Raw genomic sequence first — 14,443 nt, 5'->3', positions numbered from 1 at the left:
GCATTAGGACCAACCATCAGAATGACTCACTGTCAGGGTCAAAAAGAAACCATTTTTCTAACTTGGAATTTATTTGTATAACCAACAGAGGCAAAGAGCACATTCCTATCATGAAGTCATCTCTAAAGAGACAGGACTCCCAGATTTCCTCTTGGCTATCACACCCTTTGTCAAGTTTATCCATAAAATCAAGCTGGCAATAACCATGGAAGAGGAAGGAAAAAAATGACCTATGTATATACTGATACATAAAGATGGTATATGTATAAAGAAATGCCTAATAGCAATGAGAGAAATCAAGAGATACATACAAGTAAAATAGTCATACCGGTATTTTTCAGTAGATTCCAAATTATGTGAAAAACTAAAACAATGGAGAAATATTGGCATGTAGTGGTGTATCATGACATTACTATCCATGAGCTCCTCTTCTAGATTTGAGTCTGCTTGCCAATCCTAGCAACATAAAAGGCAATGGTCCCCTGTGATAATATTACAGCTTTAACAGAATCCCAGCACTCTAGATTCTCCGGCAAAGTTAGGTGTGTGCTCTGTGGCAGAGGCAGGAGGAATATAGTTTGGTTTTATTAGGAAGTGAATGGTTGAGTCCACCACAGCATATTAATTAGGCTACATATTAATCATACATTAATATTTAGTCAAAGAATCCTTCATATTTGAATGTTTCAATGGAAGTTTGGACACTATTATTTGAATTTGACAGAAAGAAACAAGTTGAAAATCTAAATATTTAACTGTCTCAAGATATATAGAATGTCTACTGTGTGCCCCTGTCTTATAATTTGAGGATTCAAAAGTAAATGAAGCAGGCAACAATCTTAGAATCTCAGAATTTAACAGTCTTAGGATGTTGCTTTCTTAGAACTTAATAGTGAGGGGGAGACAAAAAATAAACAGTAGAAATAAATTTATTTATATATGCTTCATATATATGTGTGTATGTGTACATACATATATATAATGTGAAATGATGAGGCACTTTACATTCTAGGGAGAAATAAGTTCAGGTGCAAAAGTCCTGAGGCAGAGTGGTTCCAGATTTATGAGGGGCAGCAAGGAGGGTGGAGATGAAGGTGGTTCAGGGAAGAATCTGAGACGACAACTTCAGAGAACTGATGGTAAATGAAGTCATATGCTATAAGGCTTCTAATGGCTGTGGCAAACCTTAGATTTTATAGATATTAAGACAGCAAATTATTGGAGTATTGTGGATAGAGAAATGAAACAATACAACTCAAGTATTAATACAATGACTCTTGTGAAATATGACTCTTGTGTTGTGAAAAGAAATAGTGATAAGAGATGGAGAAATAGATGCAAGTAGTTATGTTCTAAGGTGGTAGAAGGTCTCTTTTGATTGCTTCCTATTTCACTGAGAAAAATAGAGGTTCAGATCAACAGAGAAAATGGATGGGAAAGAGATGGGTTTGAGGAGTGAAGCTATCAAAAGTCATCTAGAAGCCTCCTAAATTTATTGGACTATTGAGATCAGCAGGCACCCCTGAAACCTACTTGAGGTTTAGAGGTTTTAGACGTTATCAGTCAAGGAATATTTTATTTTTCCCGTCTGTAGCTGTGCAGATGTTGTGTGGTACTGGTAATAATTTAACTAGGATTGAAATTGGCCAAACTACTCTTTGCCATACTTGAGTACAAGTTGATGGCATTAATATAAGAGAGTGAACGTAATAAGATACAATGAATTTATGCTGAAATAACAGGTACATACACATGAGGAAGGCAAAGACAATGAAAGGTCTCAGGAGTTGATAGATTTCAGGTCTCAACTGAGTCAAAGGATTGCTGCAGTTGGGCTATCAGAAGGAGGAGATGGAAAGCTAAAATATAGTCATCTGACAGTTGGATTAAAAAAAAAATCTCAAATTAAGACTATGAAGGACTTTCAGTCTGAATGTTAGAGTTGCAGGACATGACTTTGAAGCAGGTAGCTAAGACTGGGGATTGACAAGATCATCAGAGAGGAGGAGACAGAAAAACTGCGAGTTCGGGCACCAGAAAAATCATCTATGCTAGTGGTATTTAAAGTATGTCCAGGGAACCTGGCCCATTTGCAAACTACCCATTACCAGGTCATGATTAGTTAGGTATAGAAAATGAGAGTAAGCATTTAGACAATTTTACAGTAATCTGACAGACTAATTTTATGTCTATGAAATCCAATAAAAATTGTTGTATACTTGACTTTTCATCTTTTAGTGTTTATTTTAGTAAATAATTTTTGTTTTATATAACTGTGGGTATGTCCCAAATAGTTTGAGAAACAGTGATCCACGTGAATGGAGGAGAGGGTGGCAACCAGCCCAGGAATCAAAATTCCTGAAATGAGAAGGGGATGATTATTTAAAGGGAGGAATGGTAGGGGGTATTGTCTGGTGACATGAGATCCAAAGGTGGGATGTGAAGGAGGAGGAAGAGAGAATGGATAAGAAGAAGGACATAATCCTATCAGCTTCAGTATTACGAGGCTGTAGGAAGCAGGACCACAAGGGAAAGAGGTGACTTTAAAGTTAGAGCAAGCACAGAAAATGCTCAGCAAGTGTTGAAGAATGAAGAATTTCCAAGAACTTTTAGGGTATTAGTCTGTCTAGTTTTTCAAAGTCCAGTCAACTGGAAGAATCAGTATATTACAGAATTTCTACTCATGGGGTTAAATTATATCAGTTGAGCATTTTATATCAGATTATATGATGATGTGATAAGTTTTAAATTAATTTGCAACCTAAATTTAAATACTGTAAACTACACAACAATTTAAATGAGGAAGTCAGTGGAGGTCAAGACTACAAAGTAAGGGGATTTTGTCAACTTTTACTAAAATATACAAAATATCAAATATATGTATATCATACAAATTTTCATTTCTAAATTTTATATTTCTAGCTTTTCCTCATCTTATCCATTTTGAAAATAATAATGTATAACTTTAATGCATTTTAATGTTGGAAAGGATAATATTTCTATTTTAATTACATTAAGAACAGCTTGAGAATATATAAAAACAATATTCATCCACTGGAAAAACAGATACTAAAAATAGGTGAAAGACACTGAACTGAATATTCTTTTATAAGCACACATATAAATATGGTTAATTACCTGTAATCTGTGCCATTGACAGGAGTCCATGTATATGTCCTGTTTCCTTTGTCAATATATCTCTAAAAAAGAGTTGGACTTGATTATGATCACTTTTTATCCTATGTTAATTTATAAGAACAGTAGAACATTAGGCTCTATTTATAAATTCAGTGGTGATTCAATACCCTTCTTCACAAATGTCTGATCTATTCCACTTTATAATTATTTATTTTGTTATGTGTGTGTGTAAAGCAAAATTTTAGGGAAAAAAAAGTACCCACATGATAAATTTTGAGGACATTTAAGTGGAAAATTTTAATTTAAAATTAGTAGTTTATGCCAAATTATTAACCTCAACACTTTAAAAACATTTCTTAAAAAATAAATTTTAGTAATGAAACATGATTGAAATATTACATAGCACTCAGGTATTTCCATAGTAGAGAATGTTTAAGATAAATTGGTAATATCAGGAATTTAATGCAGTGTCTAGATCCAAATGTATGATTAGCATATTACTCTTCTGATTAAGGGCTTCCCATGTGGCTCAGTGGTAAACATCTGCCTGCCACGCAGGAGACACAGGTACCATCCCTGGTTCAGGAAGATCCCCTAGAGAAGGAAATGACCACCCACTCCAGTATTCTTGCCTGGAGAATCCCATGGACAGAGGAGCCTGGCAGACTACAGTTCATAAGTTCGCAAAGAGTTAGACACAACTGAGCGACTAAACAGCAGGATTAGCAGTAGCAGTTCTTATTAAGCTATTACTATAGTATTTATCTTAGATACTAATTACTTAATATTATTGAAGGTTAGAAAAACAACTATATGCACCAGGGAAAGGAAGAAAGAGCTAAATGACTTCATAGATATTGAATCTTTCTTATGTAGCTATTGAAGGGTAGTAAAGAAATTATCATTCCTTCTTCCATTAGATTCAGTGATGATACATATGCATCTTTTAATATTTTCAGTTATCTCCAGTGTCATCATCCTCAGCAGAACAATAATATTCACTAAAGTTATTACTTGATATTAGGCAATATACAAAACATTTACAATCCTTGTCTCATTTAATCAACCCCATGGAGTAAACGAAATACTATTCTTTTCCACAATTTACTTATTTGGAAAATGAATCTTCAAGAGGACTTTAACTGGCGGGATGAAGGAAAATGCATGATTCCAAGTTCATTTTATAACAACTACACAATGTTGTTTTATACATCAAATATCCCCATGGCTTTATTTATGTGTGTGGAAGATGGAGAGAGGACAGGAAGTGCATGGGAAGTTTCTGGACTCATAAAATTCCTAAAAGAATTAAAAAAAAATAATGTTTACACATTTACTACTACTCCTAAAAAACCAGGGCAAACTAGTATTGTTCCACAAGTTATAAAAAAAAAGAATATCAAAAACAGTATCAGATTAGAGAAATAAAGACACAAGACACCACTTTCTTCGAGGTTATCAATATGAAAAGTCTATGGGGGGATATTGGTCAAAAAAAAGAATTTGCAGTAAATTGGAGGAGAAAAATAAAAAAGTGATTTAATAGAAACAAAACTGACTTATAAGTTGAAAAAAAGAAGGTACAGGTCAAAGAGTTTTTTTTTGGCGGATCAACAGAGAGAAGTTGGCAGAATTGCTGAATGGTTTACCTCTTTTCTCAGAAAAGTGAGGGTCTAAATAGTATGGCTAAAGTCTAAGTAAACAGAGCTGACATTTCAACAAAACATTTCAAATTCCAAGACTGACACTGATGTATACGCCCTTGTGTTCTGGTAATAGGGACTCTTGATTAAAGTGAGAAAGGGCAGGTGCTAATGAAGTACTATGTTTGGATCCTGGCTTCATCTTAGGGAAAAAATTCTGCTGATTCAGATTCAGATTTGTTACACTTAAAATGGATTTAGAAAACTCAGGAGAATTGTTACACTTACAATGGATGAAATTATGAGGAAACAAGACATAAATTATACATAAAAGCTTAAATTAAATTTCTAGACTCAAAAGCTTGTGGGTTCCATGTATTTTTCAAATACCCAAATATACAAACACATATCCCCATGTGACTGATAATGGATAGACACACTTTCAATACACAAGGAATTTTCCAATGTCATTATAAAATAATACAAGCATTACATAGTTGTACCAGTGACTTTATGGTGGTAGCTATGTTTTCTCAATTTCATTTCAGATTTAAATGCAGGGCAATCATACAGAAATAGTAAAAGAAAATAAATCAAGCCAGAAACAAGTAAACAAGAAACAAAAAAAATTAATATATAGAACTCAACAATTAAAACATCTGCATGCACAAGCCATACAAAACATACAGCTATTAAGTACTAACTTCAAATTGTATGACTGAAATGGCCTAATAGAACATGGCAGGACATTATATTGTGTGTTCTATTTCTTATTGTGATAGAAAAACTGGAGACATAAAATACAATTTTTGAAAACCAACAAGGACCTACTGTAGAGCACAGGGAATTATATTCAATATTATGTAATAACCTATAAAGGAAAAGTATCTAAAAAGAATATATATGTATGTATGTATATGTATGTATAGCTAAACACTATGCTATATACTTGAAACTTATATGATATTGTAAATCAACTATACTTCAATCAAATTTTACAAAATTAATTTTCAAGAATATATTATTAGTGATGTAAGAATACATTAAGAAACCTATAGCAAGATTATTTTATAAAAGTTTCAGATTTAAAAATCTTACTGAAAATATCCCTCCAGCAAACAGTGCTTTAAATAAATGTTTACTAGAAACATCTCTGTTTGATAAATAAATATTGCTTTACTAGATCAGACGGACCACTAATGTCAATTATTATTATTAATATATACATTTTATTCAAGAATAAATCTGGCTTAATTCTTACCTCATCTTGAGATTTAACAAGAGTCCTGAATGTTTTTTCTCCACTTTCTCCATCTATCATTTTATTTCGAATCTAAGGGAAATTGAAACAGTTACTTTATGCAGACACTCAACAAACCAACCAAGTTTGGAAATATTCTTTTAAAAGTTACTGCATTATTGTTATTTTAGGTTATCCTGTCAGAACACTTTACAACAGATATTCATTGTTTACCTAAAATATTCCAGCACTATGCCTCAGTCTAAGGTAATTATAATAAATAGATTTTATTGTTCTACACTGAGGGAGTAAATGTGTAAAATGTGGAAAGCAAGTACAAATGTGTGACAAACTGTAAAAGAAATACGAGAGTCTTTGAAGAGATAAGAGACAGAGTTAATCCACTTGAAAGAATCTTAGAAATGTCCGCTCTGGAGCATGAGAGTCGGGTTCAAAATCTGGTTCTGGTACTTACTATTAATAGCTGAGTAACTGGAGATAAGTTGTGTAACTTCTTGTACCTCAAATAGATCGTAAGTACAACAGATATAATAGTAATAGTAGTAATAACAACACAAACAATGTACCTATTTCAGAAGCTCTTGAAAAGCCATGACTGAAACATATCACATACTCAATAAGTGTTATTATTAATAATTATCTTTATTATTATGGAGGGCTTGCCTGGTAGCTCACATGGTAAAGAATCTGCCTGCAATGCAGGAGACCTGGGTTCAATACTTGGGTTGGGAAGATGCCATGGAGAAGGAAATGGCAACCCACTCCAGTATTCTTGCCTGGAGAATCCCACGGACAGAGCAGCCTGTGGGCTATAGTCCATAGGGTTGCAAAGAGTTGGACACGACTGAGTGACTAACACTTTCACTTTTCACTTTATTATTATGGAAGGTCCCCTCAGAGGAAGTGGCATGCAATGTTGGTTTTGAAATAAAATAGAAATTTTCTGACAATAGAGTACTAAGAAAAACATGGCAGCTTTCCTCATGTTGCTTATTGAGTGGTTAAATTCTCTGAAAATTTTCTTTCAATTCTATGGCAACATGCTCCTCCCTATGTTTTTTTAATTGAAATTTACAAGTTATATTTTTATTGAAATACATAACTCTACCTGTGGAAGGAGAAAGAAAGGAAAAACTAAGGTCACACCCAATTTTAAATATTTATTTCTTTTCATATGATCTTTCGGATGAGAGAGCCTAGGATCTGGAAATTTTTAAAGACGAAAAACAGTCATCTTTGTGTATACAGTTCAAAGAGAGAACCAACACAATGAAACTGCTCAACAAATTCTGTGGACTGGAAGAATCCCAGCATCTGATGGGAGGGTGTTGTTCACGCCGACTGCACTTACCTCCACTTTAATATCGTTCTCTAATTCTGCATCAAGGAAATCCAAAGTTACTGGCTCCTGAGATTTGGGGTTCTACACAGAGAACAATTAAGCATATATGACATTGTAAACTGCTGTATAGAGAATAATTCAAGGGATATTTAAATATAGAATTAATTCCATATAAGTTACTTACCTAAGATATATGAAAAAGCTGACTAAATAATTGTATAAATGTAGATTCTTTCATATATATTTTAAAGTAATAATAAGTAGGCTAGGAATTTGAGCCTTAATTGTGGCAAATTTTGATTAATCACCAACTGAAGATACTTATATTTTGAGTCCTGTGTTAGATGGGACATTTATAATCATAAATCCTGTGGGAATATGACTTCTGAAGATTCACTTACAGTGTTTTTTCTTTAATCAGGATGTGAAAGGAGCAAAATATAGCCATTTGGATAATATATTTGGCAATAAAACAAAAGCAACATGTAAGTAATATACATTATTTGTATTCCATAAAAAATAAGAAATTACACGAGGGAAAATATTTTTAAAATGTTTGAATTTGCTTAACAAAACAAACGCTTCTAAATTTATTTTTCCATCTTAAAATGCATAAGGCAAAGATGCAAGCTGATCATGTATTTGAATCTCAGAAATTTAAAATTTTAATAATGTAATTATTAACATTATAAATAATAATTGTTATCAATTTTAAAGATAAAATTTATGATCAAGTCATAAGGGTTCTAATAAAGATCAGCTGTAGAAGTCTAACTTGAAAAATAACCCACAGGTTCACTGTTTTCCTGCTTGACATGTCCTACTGCTACTTCTTGCTAGTGTGTAATAAGAAATAAATTCACTATGAAACAAGCAGATTATTTATTTTTATAAATATCTCAAACGAAAGTGTTAACCTGGTATACTGACCTCAGGTGACATTTAAAAATTTTCTTAATCATAAAGTAAGGAAATCAAAATATTTGATAAATAAACATATACTATTCTCTTGTAACACTAGTAATGCAACATGTCATAGTAGAATTTCAAAGTTCACTAGAATATAAAATCATAATACATGTCTATAATTTTACAACATTAAAAGTTTAGAAACTAGACTTTAATATTTACTAAATTAGGTACCATCAATATATTATAACTAATTAGATAGAAGTAATAAACACAAATTATGGCATATTAGTGCAAGGTCACTGGAATTTAAAAAATTACAGCCTCAAAGGCTCTTCCAAAATATATTTGAATCACTATTATTTTAGACACTGTTTTACAACTGCTGACTACCAAAGACAATGCCAAAAATGAAATGTATTAAAGTTAAATATTTATATCAAATGCTGAATAACACAATATACGTAGCATGTATTCATTTTATAATTATGACGGAAATGCCTTTAGGGAGTAATTTCATTTAAATAATGAAAAACATATCATTCCTATGGGTTTTGATGAATGGAAATTCTTAAAGAAAAAAAACTGTGCCTGGCACTTCAATTAAAAAAAAATTTCACTGCTTATGAAACTGATATCTAAATTCAGAAGGTTCTAGAATATTGAAAATAAGTGTTGGATTGTTCAACAGATTAAAATCCTGATTTTTGTTTAGGCAGCATTTTACTGGCTCAGAAGTAAATACTCTTTTGCAGAGTAACATGTTTCAGAAGAAGAAAATAAAAATCAGCCTTGAAAATAATTCTAGTCCTTTGCTTAAAATATGAAATTGAGCACATTTCTATCAAAAGGAGACTCTTAATTTGACAATGTTATTCTAAATTTCTTACTTAAAGTCATATGAAATAAATTATCTTTATACAAACACCCTATCAGCATGACAATTTTAACTCACTGCAAAACAAAGTCAAAATAAAATGATAAAATATAAACATAAATAAGAATATCATCTTACATGCAATGGATAATGCATAGCATGACCAGACCCAAACACCATGCATGGAGGAGGCATTATCAGGAGGAATTGGCAATATGAAGATCATGTCCCAATCCAACATATAAAGACACAGAGAGGAAAAGGAAATCACAAAAGAAAAATGTCAATGCATCACTTGTATTTTGTATATGGCAATCTGGCTGACCATTTTTTAAAAGACTCATCACAGGTACAGTGACAGAAAAATTCAAAAGCAGACTCATATCGAAAAGTACCAAGAGACGCATGAGAACTGAATCCAGTCCCTGCGTTCCCAAAACTTTCAATTGATGTTTTAAATATCCAACAATCCTCATTTGAAAAATTTAAATATCAACTAATATAATGATTAATATTGTTTGTGGAACTAAAATAAAAGGCAGAATGTAATGTTGTTATATTTTAAATTGAAATAATTAACAGCATTATTAAAAATACTACATAGTTCAAAAAATATTTTCTAAATTTTGAAGTCTTGTGTGGTTGCTAGTTTGCCATTTGAAGTTTCCTTAAAACAAAAATAAATTAAACCATTTTCCAGGTTGTTTTTTTAAAAAAATTATATCACAATATTTACATGCAATATTTGAAAGTATTGCAACACTAAAAATTCACTCAAATGCACATGACTGCAATGAGTATAATTTAAGGTAATACACAAAAAGAAACATGCAAGAGGAGTAACATAAAACAATTTAATAAATCAAGAAAAGACAAATTTTAACTGTAGAGGAACCATAAAAGATACGAAGACTGACGCAACAACATGAAGTTCAGATTGTCACAGAATTTTAGAGCTAGAAGGGAACTGAACTTTTTATTAATCCAAAGACTCTGTACTTTAGAATTCCCTGGGAATCTTTAAAACTATTCATAAGCCTAGGGCCCAACCCTGGCCAAATTAAGTCAGAATTTTCAGGAGATGGAGCTGGGGATCTATATCTATATTTAACTTCCTCAGAATATCCTGTGTAGGATAGGAAATAATTATTAATCTTCCTACTTTTCAGATGAAGAAAGTGAAGTACCATGGGGTTTTGTGAACTACTCAAGGAGACAGTGTTGGTTATAAGTAGAACAAACTGGAGTTCAGTTCTACAAATTCATAGTGTAATGACCCATTAATATCACACTACCTCTCAATTACAATATCACCAATTTTTTAAAAGAAATAGGCTTACAAATAAAACCTCAAGGCATACTGAACTTTCTTCAAAATCTTGAAATGCTCTTACTAAACTTTACTAAACTATAGGAAGAATCCTTTCATGATGATTATTTTTAGTGTTAATGCTTAAGTTATTTTCCCACCAGGGGAAAGATTTTGCAAATGACTTTTTCAGACAATATTAATTTTGCAATTTTGGACATTTTTAATTAAGTGATGTGAACTTTCTCTAACTGCTAACGCTAATATACTTTTAGAAATCCCCCCAAATTTTTGCTTAAATTGTGTGATTCACAGAAATTAGAAATCAGAATTGTATTTTTATTTCCACTTAGAAGTTAATTTTACAACCAGTTGTTAGGATTACATGGATTTGACACTGATTTCACAATAGTATTTAAAAACAAACCTACTTTTAATTTTATGACTACTTTGATCATTATCATTGTTATATAATTTGCTAGCAGTCTTTAGTCAGCAAATGCATACCCTCTGCCATCATTAATAACATTTTTGCTCCAATTTATTGAGAAATGATGCTCATCTCCATCTCATGCTCTGGAAGCTTGATATCAAGAAAGGCGGCATTAATCATATGCTTTTAGGAAAAGAAGCTTGATTGCAAATCTGATTTAGCAAATTTGAAGGCACTGCTAACTTCAGTTACCTGAACATTGGGTCTCCTTTTTCTTAAATTAATTGTTGGTATACCTATGCCAATAGGCTGAAGCAACAGAAAGATGGTAATTCATCATACTACGTATCAACATGGGTAAAGGTTCTACCTTATCATCAATTTTGGTCAGATATTTCCTCAATCAGAAACAGGTATCATCAAGTTCATGATGAGTTAATAAACGAAAGTTCAAAAATATTTTTAGTGAAAAAATATGTAAAGCTAGTAAAATTACTTAACATTGTTTAAAGCAAAATTACTAATAATTTCCTTTTATTCCTAAAAAAATGTAATAAAGCAGGAAAGGAGAAAGATGCTTTCTCTCAGACAGTTTTTATGCTGATTTATTTTATTTTCGCATGCTGCATGGCTTGCAGGATCTTAGTTCCCTGACCAAGGATTGAACCCAAGCCTATGGCAGTGAAAACATCAAGTCCTAACTATTGGATGGCCAGGGAATTCTCTATACTGTTTTAAAAAGAAACAAATAAAAGCACAAAAGAGGAATTTTTTAGAAATGTATATGATTCATATATGTTAAAATATAAATGTTATAGGATATTGAAAAGTTTTAATCTTAAATGCTTAATCTTTGTGGCCTTGGGGGACTTTCCTGGTGGTTCTGTGGTTAAGACTCCATGCTTCTACTTGCAGAGGCAATAGAAGTTCCCCCTAGTCGGGGAGCTAAGATCCTGCATGCTGCATGGAACAGCAAAAACAAACAAACAAAACCCCCCAAATCTGGGCCTTTGTTAGTGACATCAAATACTGTATCTATGGAACAAATGGTGAATTCAATCATAACACTGTAGGTTTATTTTAAATACTGACTTCTAAAATGTAAATTATTCACAATTTCCTATACAGTAAACATTTCTTAAGGCTGATAAAAAATGAGATATCTCGTAAGTATACCTAATCTGGTTATGTCAATGAAACAAAATGGAGGAATTCTAAACTCTATTTTGGAATAAAGGAGGATACATAATTCAGCATTTGTCAAAATATGGTCATGGTGGAGACTTTGAAGAGTCACTTTGAGAAGATAATTCCTTAGAAAATTAGATATGCAAAAGATTCACAGCTATTTTATTTTCCATTATTCTTGGCTTTAAGATACTTTTTCTGCCTTCTAAAAACTTTAGAATTGTACTCAAATAAGTGGAATTAAGATTACAGTTTCAGGAGGAAAACACAAAGCATTCAGCAAAGAATGCCTGCGTAAGATTAAATGTTGATCTTGCTAAATAATAATAGGTACTATGGAACATGGCACTATTTTTCTATATTTTCACTGGTGAATTTTGAGTGAAAAAAATTAAAATTAATTTTGCTAGCATGCTACTCTAACCATATTGGTCCTTTGTATTTATCAATTTCTAAACAAACAGCTGTATTACACTGTATTATCCTTTATCAGGTTCTTGTATCTATCTGTTTAACTAGCACCATCACCCACAAAAAGAAATTATAATATCTAACCTGTTAATAATGAGAATAAGCATATTTAATTCAAAAGCTTGAACTTCAGAAAAAATACACTGATAGTTCAAACATTTTAAATGGTTCTCTAAAACTATTCTTTTAATAATTTCCTCTATAAAAATATGAAAAAATAACATAATCCTGAAGAAAAATCAACCACTTGGGCTTTAATATGAATTTATAAATAATTTATATTTTGTTTGTAGCTTTCAACATTTTAGTAAATTGATTATTCCAAGTATGAGCCAGAAACATGTTTAAAGCATTCAAATAGTAATAAAATATTTTCTACATAAATACTGGTTATTAGTACAAGAATGTAGAAAAGGGGAAAAACTTTTCAAATAATTACCTCTAAATGATGGATTCATATATTTACATATATTCATTATTCTCATTATTCTTCTTTATTATTTTGTCTATGATATATTTTAGTTCATTAAAGGAGTTTAGACTCATAATCATAAAATGTCCAGCTACATAAAAGTAGGGGTCCTTCATACCCTTCAGCACATTATATTATTATCGCATTTAAATCATGTTACTTATGGGAATATAATTTAAATATATTGGCTATACAACATAATACAAAATAATACTATAAAGTTTTTACAAATCTTAAGATTCAGAAAGCTAAAAATTTTCAATTATAAAAAAAACATAATGTTAGCCAATCAGAAACAACTCTATTATAAGAAACTTGACATGTTTTTAAAGAGCTGTGACAGACTGATGATAATATGAGAAATACTTATCTCATATTTACATTAAAGTAACAACTTTAAAAATAATTCAGGGTAATCAGTAGCTACAAATAATTAGTAAATATGTAGATAATGATGCATTTTAGTATGGAAATAATTTCCAGAATTAGAAATAAAATGCAGATATTAGTTATAACAATTTGTTTTAATATTCAATATCAATGGTTCTTAATTATTACTTCTTTGAATAATTTTTAATGACTCTACTTGATATCCTAAAATATCTCTAACATTAAATATCTATGCCTGGGGAGAAGGAAATAGTATGTGTAAGTCTGCATAGATTTCCCTGAAGCATGGTTTAAGGTATCCTTAATATCTTCAAAGTTAAATAATAACTTGAAGCTGCTTATAAATTAAAAATAAATAAGGTTTTGCCAGCTTTACTTATAGATACATAAGTATTTTACCCATGATGCATTAATGAAAAGTGAAATGAATTGGATGAGATATTTAGGAAAGTATTTTATATCCTGGGAAAATAGGAATAAAGATTAGGATAAAATCTTTAATGTATGGAATTTTATAACTTTCATATAACTCACTGATTAATAAACCCTACCCAGTTATGAAGTCCATCTTACTGAGATTTACTTACTGCATTTCATACATATCTTTATAAGCCTGGGAGATGGAAAGGAGAGATAGTTACCAGAAACAAAGAGAGAGAGAAATGGCCTATGCAGAGAGGAACATGAATAATGCTATCAGGTTTACACCCATCTAGGCAACCTCCTTTATTACCTTATAGCCTAATTAAAACACCAAGGAGGATGTGTGAAGCTCAGGCCCAGGAGGTGATAATGACTGCCTTTGAGACAGGACTACTGGTTAGCTGGATACTGGATAGGAGTATTGGAGAGCTAAGCTGGTAAGCGAAAATGAAAACTGCTTTCACATCTTCACATATACTGGGGACTTGTCGTGTATTAACATTATATATAAAATGCTTTTTTATACTTAGTGCTATACAGTGAATTTAAAAATGATGAACCTAATAAGAACATTAATCAATAATTTT

The 14,443-nt window shown here is 31.5% G+C and overlaps 1 protein-coding gene across 20 annotated transcripts in view; it reads right to left on the bottom strand.

Moving 5' to 3' along the window:
- Positions 1 to 14,443, bottom strand: part of CACNA2D1 (calcium voltage-gated channel auxiliary subunit alpha2delta 1) — a 524,609-nt gene that overhangs the window by 48,135 nt on the left and 462,031 nt on the right. For 8 of the 20 annotated variants that reach the window (XR_014067144.1, XR_014067142.1, XR_014067141.1 and 5 more), the window contains 4 exons: positions 11,165 to 11,221; positions 7,394 to 7,465; positions 6,043 to 6,114; positions 3,139 to 3,200 (listed from right to left, as the gene is read on the bottom strand). Coding sequence is in view for 16 of the 20 variants with exons in the window: in XM_081535600.1 (XP_081391726.1) it covers positions 3,139 to 3,200; positions 6,043 to 6,114; positions 7,394 to 7,465; positions 11,165 to 11,221 (263 nt within the window). In the remaining 4 variants the exon portion in view is untranslated. Of the gene's footprint in view, positions 1 to 3,135; positions 3,201 to 6,042; positions 6,115 to 7,393; positions 7,466 to 11,164; positions 11,222 to 14,443 lie in introns of all 20 variants that reach the window. The other 12 variants (XM_081535606.1, XM_081535615.1, XM_081535609.1 and 9 more) reach the window with 4 other exon arrangements.

This window comes from Giraffa tippelskirchi, chromosome 10 (assembly GCF_054371585.1).
Source record: "Giraffa tippelskirchi isolate mGirTip1 chromosome 10, T2T-mGirTip1v1.2.pri, whole genome shotgun sequence".
In the NCBI taxonomy this organism is placed as follows: Eukaryota; Metazoa; Chordata; class Mammalia; order Artiodactyla; family Giraffidae; genus Giraffa; species Giraffa tippelskirchi.
This window is presented reverse-complemented; position numbering and strand designations above follow the sequence as displayed.